This window comes from Xenopus laevis, chromosome 2S (assembly GCF_017654675.1).
Source record: "Xenopus laevis strain J_2021 chromosome 2S, Xenopus_laevis_v10.1, whole genome shotgun sequence".
Lineage (NCBI taxonomy): Eukaryota > Metazoa > Chordata > Amphibia > Anura > Pipidae > Xenopus > Xenopus laevis.
The window spans coordinates 43,827,661-43,845,460 of NC_054374.1; the positions used below are offsets into that span (position 1 = coordinate 43,827,661).

Sequence of the window (17,800 nt, forward strand, 5' to 3'; positions counted from 1 at the left end):
AATACAGACGGGATTTTTAAACATGGCCAATCAACATCTGCCTGATTACAGTATATCAGTCTGTGTATGGCCAGCTTTAGAGACAAAAAAACAAGATATAAAGGAAGCACGTGTAAAATTTAAACAGAATATCTTTTTATGCAATACAGTTTTACTTCTCTGGGTTGTTTTATTTAAACACACAAGATCCCTGGTTCAAAAATAGACATGAATATCTTTAAATTTCCAACCCTCCCTTATTGTACAGCAATGTGGTCAGAAATGTTGGTATTGCTATTATTATTGCTGTGTAAACACATACTAATAAAATAAGAACTTTCTTCATAATCCTTTCCTGTTTCCAGGAACAGTATAATACTTTATTTATGTGACTGTGTCACTTTAAGTAAATTCACTCATTGTATATAGATTTATTGTATATAGAAACCTTTTCCTTGAACAGAACACATATGTTGGTTATACAGCACAAACAAACACAATGAGCTTCAAATGTACCACAAATGAATGTCCCCTGATGGCCTGTCTATGCTATTTCCTATAATTGTTCTTTAAATGACACAAGGATGTGGCAGAAAGTCTAAAACCTCATTAGGAGGCACGGCAACATTCTTATTCTTGTATCCTGCCTTGTGGAAAAGAATAGCAGCCGTTGCCCATGTTAGCGGTCTTACATAAACAAGGATCAGTACATCCAAAAAGAAGCATATAATAATGTATACAGTATATACATTACATGCCAAGTTCTCTTCTTGCAATTTAATTTTAGCAGAGTACACTTATTTTGGCTTTTTTTGAACTTCAGGCAGAATAATTTGCACTCAAACCATAGTAGCACCAATGAATATTAAGGATTAAGCATTTCATTTGACATTTACATTATGCAGCTGTCTAGATCAGGGTTGTCCAAATGTCTGTAGGCCAGATTTTTCAGAGGCTCCATTATAAGACATTATCATTTTACTTGAATTCAGCCCTTCAACGTGCTGTATAACATATAATTGGCCCTCTATATATATAATATAGGGTTGCCACCTTTTGGTTGTATCCTTACTAGGCAATGACGTAAATGTGGGGGTGGAACAGAGAAGGGGCAGAACTATGACATAATGGGCTGTACAACACTTTCAGCCTTCACCACTGTTCCATTTATGCAGCAATTAGATGGGAGTGCCACTGAAAGCATTTTACCTTATTATAACATTTTTATTATTTTTATTTATGTTATTGCTCAAGTGTTGGTTTAAGGTTTAAATACAAATAATTTCACTGGCACTCAAGTCCAAGCGGGGACAAAGCCTTGCTGTGTTTATTGGCGAAAGTGCAATGTTTCAGGGTAAACGCCTTTGTCAAGCATACAAACCGGTGTGTGCATAGGCTATTTAACACCACCCCTTGTGAGGTTAATTAACATAATTGATTTTAACTTTTCACAGTCCAATGACAACATTTATTGCAATTGGTTAATGTTCAAAAATCTAATACGTCTGAAGAAAAACAAAACCCCCAAAAATAGACGAAATGTCCAAAAAGAGTCCAATAAGTTACCAAAGTAAAAAAAACGTTAACCAGGAATAGTCCAAAATGTGTCCAGCATTGATGAATATACATGCCGTACAGTGTCCACAGTTCCTACAAGGGTATGTGCCCATAGTTTTTGTACAAAAGGGTGTTAATGGTCCCTGTGTAGTTGTTTCCTCTTTTGTAATCAGATCACTTATTATCTTGCCTCTCCTGTAAGAAAAAACTGGTGGCTGTTTAAACAAATTCTCATATTTTAGATCAGACTGCAAGATTCACCAATGTTTAAAAATAATATTCCTACAGGGTTTGGCATTAGTGTCAAAAGATGTAATGAACGGGATACACTGATTTGTTGTATTGCCCCTTGCCTTTCTAACCAAGGTGTCCCCTCTTGGAATAGCGGCTACTTCATCACGAATGGTCATTAAATTGGAAGCATAATAGCCTTTTTCAGTAAGTTTTTTCACTATCTGTTATGGTTCTTATACTCTCATTAGTTGGCTTTTAGGCAGACCCTTAAACAAGCCCTGAGGGTGAAAACTTGTAGCTCTTAATAAATTATTTCTGTTGGTTGTCTTATTGTAAAGAGAAGTAACAAATGTGAAGTCAACATATTTAATTTTGACATCAAGGAAATGTAATGCGGTATTATTCACTTCCAATGTGAGTTTTATTGTAGGGTGAACCTTGTTAAGATAAGCCACAAACTCCTGCAACTTCTCTAAAGTGCCATTCCAAATGAGGAAAGTGTCATTCACAGAGCGCATGTAGGTGTGCATAAATGGGCTCAATTCCTCATCAAATAACACATACCTTCTTTCAAAATAATCCATAAAGAGGTTGGCATAGGCGGGTGCCATGTTGGCACCCATGGCACAGCCCTGTAACTGTAGATAATATTTCTTATTGAACAAAAAATTATTTTTGTAAGCATCATTTCCAAAAGGTCACACAAAAAAAATAATTTTGACTCTTTATGGATATTTTGGTAACCTAATGGACTCTTTTTGGACATTTCAACTATTTTTTGGAGACATCTGGGCTTTGTTTTGTTGCACTTTAGTTCTTCCTTCAAACTTATTAGATTTTTGAACATTAACAATTAGATCAATTGCAATAATGTTAATTAGCCTCACAAGGGGTGGTGTTAAATAGCCTATGCACACACCGGTTTGTATGCTTGATGAAGGAGTTTACCCGAAAACTTTGCACTTTTACCAATAAACACAACAAGGGTTTGTCCCTGCTTGGACTTTGAACTGAGTGCCAGTTAAATTATTTGTACTCACGAATTTGGAGGTTCCCGAAGCCTTCTTTACCGGGCACCGGGCATTTAAGTTACGGAGAGCCAGGTTGTGCAAGCTGGTAATATTATATTATTCCACAGTGGTTCAATGTTTAAGCCACAATCCTTTGCAAAAGGGTATGTGATCAAAAGGAAAAAGCTGAGAAGGAAGAATATGATATTAAGATTTTAAAAAGCAAAAAAATGAGAATTAAATTTATATGAGGATCTCAAAACCAGTGAATATTGGTATTATTATTGTTAGGCACTCTATTTAATTATTCATTGAGTTGTTTTCAATTATCTATATATATTGTTTTTATATCTTGCACGTTAGGGGCCTAGGTGAATTTCAATACACTGTAACAAGTTTATAGCTGTAGAGAAGAAAATAGAAGGAAAAACTGTACAAGGCCTATATTAAAACTTCAAATGTGCCTACATAAATATGTAGTGGCTGCTATACTAATTCATATTAAATAATTAAAAATAAAGGAGGGCAGGGATACCTTCTTATGGGTATGGTTTTTAAAACAGTAATTTTTCATTAGAAAGGGGGTGTACTAATAAGTTTGTATGTAGTGTTGATTAATTCTGATAGGACGGGTAATATGTACTTCATAAATCAAATCATTTGGAGCTAAACTACATGTGAGATGTTATAGGATGGTGTTGGATCGACAGAACATATCCTACAAGTTGGATGTAGTTGGATGGGTCGAAAAATAATAGAACTGTTATGTTAACTACACGGAAGTGTTGCCGCCCGACACTTGATGAATGCTATGTCTTTAGCTGATGAGATAAAATCTGATGGTGTCTGACCGACTTTTGATTCTCATTGAAATACACTGATATCAGATGTAGATGCATGAACAAAACACTCAATTCACTCAATTCAACTTTATCAGGTCCAAATTTCATTTCAGCAGGGGGGGATCAGAATTCATAGGATCCTAGAAAGCTTTGTGCTTTTGCATGACAAGATATTGTGGGTCAGATAAAGTTTTATGCAAGACACCTCCCATACTCTAGTGGGTTGCCTAGAAATATATTGCCCTCTATTGTTAGACAGCACTGGATACTAATGCAACACAATGATTGAGATTAAGCAGCTGCCAATACTGCTGGACTTTAGTTTCAAATGAAGACCAAACACAGATGTTGTTGCACGGTATATTATAGAATTCTAAAGTTACACTTGAAATCCCTAAACAGCATAATATTGTAAAGACTACAGAACCTGAATTTGGGGTTTCTCTTACTTACAAGTACTTATGGTGAAATAAGTATCAATTAAAACCATCCCTTAGCTAGAGAGCATCTCTTATGGAAGTTAGGCAATTAACACCAGCCATTGAAAGTTCTGTTAGATTAATTTTGACATCTGTAGAGTGAATTTGTAAAAATACATTTTTTTGTTTTAAAGTTACCTTTAGTTTTGTTCAACAGGGCTTTTTGACAGATGTCACTTCCACATTCAAGAATTATACTCTTCTATCAGCTAGGGTATCTGCTACAGAGAGCACATTTTCAAACTGAATGGGAAGCTGCTGTAGATTTTTATAATCTACAGGAAATAGGAAATCTACATCTGTTTATATATGTGTATATATTTTTTTAGGACAAACTTTACAGATGGGCAAATTTAAGGGGTCTGATAGAGTCAAGCTTTGCCATCCTGAAAAAAAAAAAGAATTTATAGTTACCACACTTTGTAGAAAGCACTTACACAGCAAAGCATTGACAAGCTTGCATCTATATGTTTATCACGTTTTGTATTTAAATATATACATATATAAATGCTTAATAGCTTTATTATATTTTTATTTTGTTATATTTATTATGTTTATTTTTGCCAGGATGACCTTTTGAAACTAGACCAGGGAGATACACTAAGGTCTGTTCTGTGCAATGTCACCAATTCTTACACTAGCCAGTGCCATCTGAGCCTCTACACTTCCGAAACCAATCAGAACTGCATCCTTTGGGTCTTAAAAGGAATGGCCAGCAAAGGTATGTATCTTATTTTCAGCACTAAATAAATCTATGATTTTGCGATAGGAATGTCCGCTCTCTGCTTCTGCTCCTACCCAATTGCTGCATGCACAATATAGTATATGCAAATAAACTGAAATAAAAATGGCCATTGTAGGCCACTCCACTACTGAAGCTGCTGCCCTAGGTGTGGTGCCTATATAGAAATTACAGCCCTATCTATCTTCCTATATTGTCTGATTGCTCTATAATGCTTCTATATTCAATGAAAGTGTAACTAAAGCTGGTGAAATTAACCTGGGTAGACTGAGTAACGCATGCCATGAATCAATGGTTAGCTATGTTTAATCAGTTGCAAGTAAAATATTGAAAGCAAATATTTGTAACTAGGGAAGTAGCCAATGGTTGTCATTGGCTACTTCCCTAGTTACAGTTTTCTCTGTGTTAGCAAATGAGCTCCATAAATGACCGTGGGTTCCACACACAACTATTTTGCAGTGTAATAAAATCAATGTGCAACTTAAAATAAATTATGACATTGGACAATGAGGCCAAAATCACAGCTATGTGGTTACCAGTTCGTGTGAAGGCAACAGACTGCATTAGTTTTGTTCGGATTGTGAAATTTGGCCAGCTTTATATTTTCTAATTAAGTCGAAGGATTTCCATTTATGTTGTTTAGGTTTTAAAAAGCATGAGCTTTGTTTTGCAGTTAGACATTCCAAATTACCTCTAATGGGGCAGAACTTTTTTGGAAGTAGACAGAAAAGGAACATTTTAAAAATACAAATCACTTTGATAACAATAAGGAAATCCCAGAAGAATTTGCCAGAGCAGTCAAGCTCATACATTAATTGTGAGGATTGCTGGCACCTGGGTTGTGTTTTCCCTCATAAACATTTGTGATAGGTCTATTGCTAAATAGACACAGTTTTGTCTAGAGCGGTTATTAGTGCTTTAGTATGGAAATCTGAGTAGTTTCACTCGGCACTTCATAAAAGGGTCTCTGGTGACTGTAAAATGTCACTTTTTAATAAATTACCTGTGATGTGCTTGAATTCAGTTAACACAAAAACTTATGAGGGAAGTATTAGTCATGTGCCATTTTATTAACTAAGGGTTTTCTCTCTCTGATGGGGAATTATGAAGGATGGTAGTAATGGTGTGATGTTCCATATTATTTCTGTGTAGGTGGGTTACGAAAATACTAAATGCACTACTTACCCCTGTGTCTGTGTGGTGTGGATGAAGCCTCTTTACCACTGAATATATTTTAAGTAGGCCTTAATATCATAAGGAGTTTGCTGATCATGTAAGTGAATTGGCAGCCGAGTTCTACATGGGGGAAAATGGTTCTTATGAGCACAATGGTTTCATTCCAATCCATGGAATCGGGATGATCATATTTAGTTTTAGAAGTTTAGGCAGTGTTTATGCACCTTTTCTACATAAGCCCAACTGAATGAGCTCATCGCAGAAAGGGTATATTTTCCAATACATTTCTAATGTTTTGGATAATCATTTTTATTTTGCCCTGCAGATGCAAAGGAAGCTCTAGAGAGTCATTATTCAGCACTTCAAAAGGTAAATTAATATGATTTTGCATGCATTATACTGGGGGAGCAGTAAAAATGATACGCCTTGGTGAAAAGTAGAAGTTGTTTAAGCTATGATGCTGGAAATAGAGACATCTATAAATAAAGACAGTTCATGTCAGATAAGGCAACATGAGTGAACTAATCCATGTCATCCTGTAAAGTTTAACAGATGGCAACAATTAGGCTGGGCAAAGACTGGAAGTCTTGTTTTTGGTCTATGAGATAAGATCTGTGTGTGATTTTGCCCACACAAAGATCCCTTTTTTTCTCATGGTAAACACATCCCCAACCCCCTACCCCATTACTTTAAATAGACGTCCTATTACTGCTTGTTATTTACACAATCAAAAGTTTTTCCTATACATGAAACCCCTTAAAAATAATCTATTCCCGATTTTGGGTTAAAGTCTATGAAACTCTCTACAAAAGGAAGAAAATCTACAATCCATAATTAAAGTGTGATTAAAGTGTGAAAGTGTAAAGTGTGATTTTGGCCACACAAAGATCCCTTTTTTTCTCATGGTAAACACATCCCCAACCCCCTACCCCATTACTTTAAATAGGCGTCCTATTACAGCTTGTTATTTACACAATGAAAAGTTTTTCCTATACATGAAACCCCTTAAAAATAATCTATTCCCAATTTTGGGTTAAAGTCTATGAAACTCTCTACAAAAGGAAGAAAATCTACAATCCATAATTAAAGTGTGGTCTTTCCCGTGTTTAGGCATATGCAAAGATATAGTTACTTCTTAAATAGTAATCCATTTTTGTACATATAGAACATACATTTTACCCACTGTGTATTTTATTTGTAAATGGGATAGCATTGGGCCCTTACCATTTGGAAAAATAGTATTCAACGTGCATTCTGATTTACAGTGTATGAAAGAAAGGAGATTATCACTCACCTTGGCAAAGCCATAAAGCATTCAGTCTAAGAGCATAATCCTAACATGGCCAATATACCATATTGTTTATTGCTACCTAACTTGCCATCAGGTTCAAAGTAAGACAAGGGGTATGGTGACATATCAACCTCTGTATTAATGCACGCACATCTGGCCTGCATTGTAAAGGAGTGGACCCAGTTCCTATTTATTCCAATCTTATATTTACCAAAGGATGAAAAGCTATGTATTTCTCCACACACACACTTCTTCCAGGCCCACAGGAAGAGTCCACTGTATGACCACCAATCAGAAAGGCAACTTGGACAACCATGCACACTACTTTTTAAAGTCCTTTTTTAAAGTTACTTTGCAATTGCAATTTACTTTTTGCAAATGTCTACTAAGGTTACAGGGCATATCTTTAAAGATTTTCCCTCACTTTGTATATACAGGCTAGGTGCACTATAAGTTTGTATGCAAGAGTTTCATTCATTTTTTATTTTTACTAAAATTATTATTATTTGATTATTTCTGTTTCTTTTCCCCTTCTCACTAAACTTTCTACTAGCTCAACATAGCACTTTGTCGTCTTATTTCTAGCCCATTTGGTGGATGGCAAAATTCTTTACACTGACCCTTTCTTCTTTTGAATGATAATCTTCTGGACATGCACATTGCATTTGTGGGTCGATTATTGCCTGACCCGTGTGCCAGTTTCTTTATACAAGTCTGGTATTTTTAACAGTGCTGTTTTTTCTAAAGTTTGTGTTTAACTTTCTTATTCTAGATCACCTCAATTTTTTTAAAAAAAATACAGTACTTTATATGATGTCATGCAGATATTTGTTATTATATATTTAAAAACTACATGACCAGTAAAGCATAGTTGGCTTCTCTATCAACTAAGACAAGCAGCTGTTTAATAAAATATAGAAAAAAAAACAGCTTCCTTTAGTTTAGGATTAAGGGTTCTAGCCATAAGTATTTAATAGCATGTTTTCATCGCCAAACATGATCTGTAGTAAGGTCTTTAAATAGATTGCTTCTGAACATGGTATAACATTCTGATAAAACAGCTGGTCATAACCCTCATCTACTAGGTCTCTGCAATGCATCATGCTCCTTTGCTACTACAAATATTATTAGGCCTACTCAACAAAATTTGGACTTAAAGGCTATATGAAAAGTGGTGTCTTTCTACACAATCAAGATACTGAATCAATGAGTTGAGCCATTGGCAAAACAGAAAAACTACACATTGTTTTAAAGGGCATCATTTACCCTTTTTAAAAAATAATTGTCCGTCTGCACTAGGACACTTGTGGCAGGAGGGAGTGGCCATGTTGTGCAAAGCACATGCGCATAATGAGCAGCTCATGTCATGCACATAATGAGGAAGTTGCAGCATTCACTCATTATGTGCATGCATGCGCCCCAGCATGTCCTAGTGCTGGCAGGGAGCAACTTAAAAAGAAACTACTGTAACCCCAATTGGAGTGCAGCCTTTTTTAGCTTGCACATTTGGAGGGGGAAAATATTTTTGGTAAACAGGTGGCCTTTAAGACCGACAAACATAGAAATCAATACAAACAGACTGTGAATATGGCCCCTCAACATTGAGATTAGCTCAGTCCAAAAGGTACTCGTTAACAAAAATCCCCACATTTTTTGGTCTTTATAGAGACCACTCCCAAGACTTTTGGGAGTATCATGAAAGTAAATATATATAAATATTATTACATCAGGAATGTCAACCCTAGAGACCTCCAACTGCTCTTGAACTATGACTTAATACCGTCCTTGGATACTGGAATGGTAGGTCTTACAGTGAAAAACAATCAGGCTTCATAGCAATACAGCATGTAGAAACAATGTCTGGATGGCTGCAGTTAATTTCACTCGATGTTAGTTTGGGATTATGGGGATAGCCCTTCAAAACAAAAAGGAACCATGTAGCTACCTCATCTTAACCTTTTGCATTGTGTACGCAGCTGTTGTTATGTATATGTTTTGAAGGCCATCCCAACCTCTCCTTCTGCTTCTTGAGTAAAAACAACTATAAATTATTTTGAATCTGGTCCAGTAAAAGTTGCCAACATTTCTGACCAAAATACAGCCAGAGGTCAGAGGAAATAAAAACAACCTCTCCCCCCAAATAAAAAAAATAAGTTTCACTGTTTGAGAATGTTTTCCATTATGGGTCTCCTAGCTACCTCCTGTATTTTATCCTAAGAATAACTTCCTTCCTACTGTGTGAATGTGAACTCTCAGTAGATGAGCAACAAAAGAGGACATACGTAGCACATTGTATAAGCTTGAAAAGCATGACATTCTTGATAAACTCAATAAACAACATGACATTTGAACATCCCAAGACAAGGGAGTCCAGAAAGTGATTGAATGTCACTTGTGTAGCATGGTAAGTGCTTATTCTCATATGGGAAAAAACAAAGCTAGAACATAAAGTTTTAAATATAAGAGACAAATCTATTTTGTTTAAAATTATAAAGCAAAATTCAATCTTCACACAGGCAGGGAACAAGTTCAAGTTTAACAAATTAAACAACCTGTGAACCACACCCCAATAATCGAGAATTTCTACAGACCATCTACTGGTTATAGAAGCTCTTGGCAACAGCTTGAATAATTATCTTGAAATCTTTCACCTGCCTTTTAACAATATAACTGTCCCAAATTTTTTAAACACTATTTTTTCATACAAAAACAAAATGTATTAATTTATTTATCCCTGAGGCTGCTAAAAGTCTGAATAAAAAAGTATTCCATCTCAAAACTGCAGGGGTCATGTAGAAAGGAATGGCAGATGTCTGCCATTGGAAGATATCACGATCTGCGCTTGATTTCGTACATTAATCCGAAAGAATTTGTGTTTTTTTTGGCGATAATCTGCAAAAAAACTGAGTTTTTGGACATATAATCTGAAAAAAATTTTGAGTTTTTATATTTATCTAATCTTTTTTAGCACCAGATTTTTTCGAGTAAATTTATTGAATTTTCTCATTTTCAACCATGGGCATATGGTCTCAGTGATTTTAAGAGAATAGTGAGAAATTTTCAGATATTATTAAATAACCCCTTTATACTGATGATAACCCCATTTCTTACATCTATTTTAAAGTGATTCACATGGATACATATACATTTTGTAATTTGTTTTTTTTTCCGTATGTGTGCATTAATATCTTTATAGTGGTGAAGGACAAGTCTCAATCAAAGACTTCAAAGGAAGTTATATACCTCCTGCATTTTGGAGGTTTATTCTGATTGGGCATCCTTCTATTTTCTATGTTATCCCTTACAATCCCGTCATCTACATGGCCTTACCTATCTCTGAGTCTCATCAACTCTGTCTATACTGTCTAAAATATTTTATCTTGATAGACAAGTTTCTGATTCAATATCTTCCCTATACCTTTCCACTAAGGGGCCATTTGTGACCTAATTTTGTACTGGTGGTCTAACTTCAAGTTTTTTGTAACAAGATCCCCTTACCTCCAAAAAAATGCCATAGGTTCCTACAAGCTTTTACAATTAGCACAGATTTGGGCCCTTATCTCTCTTTGGCATACTTTCATTTTATCTTTCAAAGAGTTATTCCCCCCACACCTTTCTTTCCTCTATGATACTTTCATGATTAGCACAAGGGACATATTTTTTAGTAGGCTGACTTGGCACAAAAACAGGTCAAGCACACAACAGACTGACACCAACTTGTAACCACTGGTGGTATAGTTCTCACTCCCTCTGTCAGCATGTTTTCCAAAAATACAAAAAAGTTTTATTATCCTGGAAAGACATATTCACCATTTCTGAAAACTCTACACATCTCTCTTTTCCCTATACATAAATCTATTAGTGGGTGAGGGGGAAGGATGCAATAGAATTGTGGGTCTCCCCCACAAGCTTGTTGCAAAAATCTATAACTTTATTCACATGTTTTTATGTCATTCAATATATTTAAGTAATTTTCTGTTCAAATGTTCCAAATATTCACTGCTTTTCCCAATTAATTTTTTTGGTATTGCTAGTGAATACACCCAACATTTTGGCTAAGATGCAAAAGTCCCATGGATCTACTGTATCTTCTAGAAAAGTGTGTAAACTAAGAAAAGTGATAGAAAATCGTAGCCCATTGATCTGTGTGTGAATCTTTTTTACATGAATAGGCAAAGAGATAAAACATTTAAGGAACATTATTGCTGGCCTACAAAAGCCAAATGTAAACTTTTAACTAAAAGTGGTTAAAGGCCACAACATTTTTTATGAACTTTATAAAACTCAAACTAGTTACATTGGCTATATGCCACAAACACCTAGGAAAAAAAATCTTGCCACCAAGGGCCAGTAACCACATAAGTATAATTATTTTATTTACATTTAAGACTTACAGTTTGTGTCTAGCACCTGCAAATAAAATGTTTCTAGGCAGCAACAATTTCCAGCTGGGTAGAGCGAGTAATTAATTAATTTTGACCTCCATTAATTTCCACTTACAGCTGTAAGTACTAAAACAAGTGAAAGCAGGATTGTTTGTGTAAGTAAATGAGGTATACACTTTGAATGAAACTTGTGGATAGTGTAAAGTATTGCACATAATGTATCACAATTCATTAGGTGCAAGTGATGGAATAATTTAAAACACTCTGCGTTGTGGGCACTGCAGCACTTTGCATTTATCACTTGTATTATTAAATGAGCCCTCTTACCACTTATCTGTCATACAAATGTGGGTCCTATGCCATTAATGAAGCAATATGGCCACAAGAACTTATTTATATAAACAATGATATATTAGAGTTACATATTTTTGCCCACTGTGGGGTAGCATTGCATTACTTTTTAATTCATAAAAAACATTTCAACAAAAGGAGGTTATTTGCCCACATGGATGTCAAATTTACTGGTCTATAATTTCCAGGCTCAGATCATAATGTCTTTTTAAATACTGGATTTGCATCAGCTTTCTTACAATCCATAGGTACCATACCAGATAATCAGAAATAGAGTCCAGTCTAAAACTGAACTAAGCTCGGTTAGTACTTGAGGGTGTATTCCATATGGCCCTGGCTCAGACAGTCAGACAGTAAGTGAGATAAAAAAATAAAAGATATGAGGGGAAGTAGAATTAAAGTACTGCATTAAAGTATTATGGGAGCATATAAAAAATGCATAGTAATGGTTGTATTCTAACTATGATGACCTGCAGGGAAATATTTTATTATTATTTATTATTTTTCCAGAAAGACTTTGTGTATAAGTGGGAGCAGATTTCTGATCATCAAACAAAAACGAAGAAGACATTGATTGCCCTGGTTACTGTTGGTGTTTTGATGGCCTTTATTATTGTAACTGGCTACTATCTCTCAAACCGGGAAAGCTGGACTCCTGGCAGACAGAGATTGGTAAGTTTATGCAGCTGATAAAATAACCGACAATTTACCAGTTTGAGATATACATGAAAACGTGTCTTTATTTAGATATACAAGCATAACTAAAGTTGTCACTGGGTCAAAAGTAGCATGGACAGTTTTGGTAGCTTTGCAGAATGGCTGCATCCATATTATATGTGCTCCCTTTCAATTTGCCTTTAGGGTGAGGACCCATATTATACTGAAACAGATAGCCAAGGAAACACCCTAGTGTCTGTGTCTGCCCACAATCAGGAAAAGGCCAACAATGAAACTCGAGAGAACGGAACAGGCCAGGCAAGCACACCAACCACAACCAATGGACACTCAGCGAAGAAGCAGACTATGTCAGACACCAAAGTCTAACAAGGAAAGACTTAATGAACTGAGGGTGAAAAGCAAATAATTAAACTTGGAACATGTACAGATAAAAAAGAAGTCTGAAATATCTGTTTCCTTCATGTCTTTTGTACAGATTCTATTCTTTATCATAACTAAAGCCAAAGACATGAATGACTAATTGAAATCTGGAAAATTTGTGAATATGTAAATTAAGCATTTCATGGGAAAGTAACCTTTATTTGCAAATTTCAACATTTCGTATATGTTTATGGAGTGGGATATTTTAGATGAAAACATACTTGATCAAAAGCAGTTTTTGCCAAAATAATTCTAAAAATGAGCATACTTTTTAAAAAATGTTTTACTAAACTAGGTGCTACATTCCACCAGTGCAGGCACCAGTGAAAAACTGAAAACCAGTCAATTTTGTTTTTTTTTTTCTATTTGCTACAATTAAGAAGATGAAAGCATAGATCTCATTGGTTGCTTCAACTGCACTGGTTCAATTTATTTGATATGCCAGACACTAATTGAACTCAAAGGGGCATATTTATTATGCTGTGTAGAAAATGTTGGCATAATACACACACATCGCCACGCTTTGCATTGTAAAAAACTGCTGGAAGCAATGTAAAATAAAGGTGTCTAATCTGGTGTTTGCATACAGTAAAATTATACACACCATCACCATTTGTTTTACACGCCTTTTTACACAGTTTTTTCTGCAAGTGTAATTTTACACAGCATAATAAATATGCCCCTTTGAATTTCACTGGTTCACTAAAATTCTTGTTTATATCAGTGAAGTGTTTAACTGGATGCAATGCAGGGGTGCTTCGCCAATGAGGCGAGTTGAGGCTGTCGCCTCAGGCGGCAGTGCCCCACTAGGTACCAGGAGCAGTACTTTAAGAGCGAATTTCCGGGGGATCGCTCTTAAAGTACTCAGGCGGCGGAGGGTCCAGGATCGCCCCTGATGCAATGACAATGCAGTAAGAAATCTGGCTGCAAATCACAGTCTAGTCTTCAGTGCTATTATAAATTCAGATTGATTTCAGGTAGTCTTGTAAAAATTAAGTTATTACATTTTAAAATACACCGTGTTTTCAACATTTTTTTTTTTTTGCTAGGACATCTATTAGAAGACAGCAGCAAAGACTAGCTTTATTATAGTCAGGTTGGTGCCCATAAAAACAGACTTTCACTCATTAAAGGACAGTAAAGCTCTTTCAGAATGACTATAGCAAAGCTGTGCTCCTCTATACTCTTCATATGTTTATTCTCATAAATAAAGATAATGGGGACTGTAGTTAGGGTTGCCACTTTTTTTGGAAAAAAATACCAGCCTTCCTATATATTTATCTGTTTTCCTTATTAATAACATTGGGATCAACCATTATTCTTACCGCCCAGGACAGGTGGCAACCCTAACTGAAGTTTAGAGAAGAGCTGAAGGCCAGAAGATGGTCCAAGCCTTGTATTTGTAATTTAATTGGACGTAAAATTGTTCTTGACTATATATATGTCAATGCTTTACATTAGGGTTGCAAACTCTTTAGTTCCTGGAAACTGGTCAAGAGGCGGGCAGATGACGTCAGGGGGTGGGTTGGTGATGTCGGGGGCGGGCCAGTGACATCAGGGGCTGGGTTGATGATGTGGCAAGCAGCGATTGGCTGATGGGTGAAATCCAGACAGGTGGCAACCCTACTTTATATATATATTTTAGGAATATATATATGTGTGTTCATAGTTGTGATTTTGTGAACACATGCAGTGTACAGTGTATATTTACTTAATGCATAATGACTCACGGTGTAGGCATGAACAAACTTACTGTATGACTAATGTGGGGGCTGATCTGACTAACGTTATTGCAGCCACATGCAGCTTAGAAAGTCAGATCTTTCATCTTTATATATGCCTCCCCCCTCACCAGAGTTGTATATTTCAAGGTAACTTTGTTATAAACAAATGAATCCCTATATTGCAAATGGTAATAGTTTTCTTTAGGGACACATCATCCAGATGTCTAAATAAAGCAATTGTTTTGTGTTTGAATATGGGGCTTGTTTTTTGTTACTTATGTAGATGTATTTTCTTACTTTTTCTGCAAAAGCAGCAGCTACCTGTCACAGTGGTCACTCATCCCATGTTTACATCAATATAGCCTGTAACCCCTGTTTAAGTTTCTGAGCTAAACCAATTAAGAGAGAACCTTTTAAGTGTCACGTTTCATAGTATCTTCAGCACTGGCTTTGCGGTTCTTTTGCAGTCCTACTCACAACAATCCTGCAGCAACAAAAGGAAAAATTAATGAAACATTAAATATCGTAAGCAACGGGAAACTGCACAAAACTTGTACAAAATTTTTTTAAATGTGGCTGTCAAAACATGGATGATACTCATGGCACCTCTTTAGAAAATACAAAACTAGGAACCGAGGTGTATGCAATGAAAAGAACAATGTTTGTTTTTGAAGCAGCAACCTTTTATAAATAAACTTTTGTTACATTTGCCTTCTGTCATCCTTAGTTTGACTGTTGGAAAAACTACAGCTGTTTGGTGTCTACAAGTTTAATAAAAAAAAAAAAAAAAAAAGCAATTTAAATGGGAAGTTTAGCTTTAAAATACATTTCAGAACGATGCAGACAATACAGATAGTCTGAGATAATTTGCATGATAGAGTGCCCAGGGCAAACGCATGCACAGCAAAGTAAAAAGCAAGATTTTTTTTGTCAAAGTTTGGCATTTCACTCAAAGACGATGCAGGCAGAGGATCATTCCATAGTGCTCTCTGAGAAGAATCCAGGGCCTATGCTGTTTTCTGCTGACAGGAGCACTGCTCCAGGGTATTTTATTTCAATCAGTGGGGATGTCTAACTTTTAGCAACCCTCAACAATTTACATGTTCTTTCTTTATGTAACACCTATTTGGGCTGCATAGCACACAAATAGTTAAACTGTCCAGCTAGCAGTAGAAGCATGGGTTACACTGTGACTCACACAACAGAGTCAGGGCCTTTGCCATGTGGAAGTGTTCCATCTATGGTGTAGTGCAACTACATCCCCCAGGCTACTGTGCATACAACAAAAGATGGGCGCCAGGAGGTTCTTGCAGTAAAACAGAAAACGGTTTATTAACTATGCACGAGGCAAGTGACTTCAGGTTTAGTACTCATGCAGGAGCTGAGGCAATAGCACACTTCTCACACAGAGCTGCAGGCATTAGGCATTTCTCACAGAGAAAAGATCTCCATTAGGCATTTGCAGTATTCACACACATTCCCTCCTGGAAGTTGTCAGGAAAGCAGCTTCTACCCTACAGTCCCTCTTCACTGAGGTCCCTGACTGGAGGCAACACACAGAGCCTCTGGGAAGCTACTCCCTTACTGCAAATCCTTGTTGGAGCTTCAGCTGCTCTTTCTCTCTCACCTCTGTGTCTTTCTCTCCTAGAGAGACTATGACAAGTCTGCCCTAGTGTAACTATTCCTCATTCACGGGGTTTCCTGGTCCCCGACTTCTTCTTCCAAAGCACATGGGCCTTTCTGGGCCTAGCTGTACCCAGGCTCTCCTGAGCACACCCAGCTGGATCAACATCCACAGGCCAAAGAGGAAGTGGCCACGCCCTACACACACTATATAGCAGTGTAGCAGGGGAGTGTCATTCTCTCCTGGCAGATCACTCTAAGAAAAAGGTGGGGGCCTTAAAGCTGCAGGGCAGATTAACCCTACATTTATTTAGCTGGTAAAATATATACATTCTCGTATAAAGTGTTCATATGCCTGGGTGCACGATCAGTGAATCATTTCCGTCCATTTCAAAAGGATCAGCACTCACAGGACTTAAAAATGTGAAGTAAGTTTATTTGTAGAACAGCATAAGACTAACTGTTCGGCTCTATCAGATGTAGTGATCTTACATTTTAGGGGAAACACCCTCAGCTTCAAGGAACAAAAGCATATTTATCTATAAGGTATAGGATCTATTATCCAAAATGTTTGGGACCTGGGGTTTTCCAGATAAGGGATCTTTCTGTTATCTGGATTACAATATCTTACATTGCTAAAAATTATTTAAACATGAAATAAAAACAGTAGTATCATTTTGGCATCAATATGGATTCAAGACTTTAATTACCCCCCAGTAGAAGGTTTTTTTAGAGAGAAAAAGCTAATCTTTAAAAAATTATCTTATGGGTAATTCTGTAATTTGGGCTTTTCTGGGTGATATTTGCATAAGCGATCCTGTACATGTATTTGTAATTGATTAATCAATCTGCCATTAAGAGCCTATAATTTATATAGACCCTTTATAATTTTTAGACCCTCTTCCTAAGAATAGTATAATAGAAACATGAGTGTGATGTGATTTTTGAGAGTAGAACTTCAAGGGGGTTAGAAGGAAAAAAAATCTATTTTTTTGTGATTTTTCAAACCCTGATGGTGTTAAAAGTCCGAATAAAAAAGTACTCCAACTCAGACCTGCACAGTTCATGTAGAAGTCAATAGCAGATGGCATGCTGATATCCTGATCTGGGCTGGGTTTTGTCCAATAATCTGAAGATTTCATGGTTTGCAGGCATCAAATCTGAAAAAGTCGCAGGTTTTGGGCGACAAATCTGAAAAAGTCGCAGGTTTTGGCATCATCTGAAGAATTCGTACGATTCAGATTTTTTTCATGATTTTATTTATTTTTTCCTCCACAAGAACTTTTCAGAAAAATGTATTGGGAAAAAT

At 36.2% G+C, this 17,800-nt stretch overlaps 1 protein-coding gene across 1 annotated transcript in view; it reads left to right on the forward strand.

Annotated features, from left to right (window-relative positions):
* The window catches only part of LOC108709385 (hematopoietic progenitor cell antigen CD34), a 38,932-nt gene extending 23,353 nt beyond the window's left edge, over positions 1 to 15,579 (forward strand). The window contains exons 7-10 of the mRNA XM_041584718.1: positions 4,669 to 4,822; positions 6,345 to 6,388; positions 12,557 to 12,718; positions 12,908 to 15,579. Of these exons, the coding sequence (XP_041440652.1) occupies positions 4,669 to 4,822; positions 6,345 to 6,388; positions 12,557 to 12,718; positions 12,908 to 13,090 (543 nt within the window). The 3' untranslated portion in view covers positions 13,091 to 15,579. The remainder of the gene's footprint in view (positions 1 to 4,668; positions 4,823 to 6,344; positions 6,389 to 12,556; positions 12,719 to 12,907) is intronic.
* Positions 15,580 to 17,800: the final 2,221 nt, after the last annotated feature.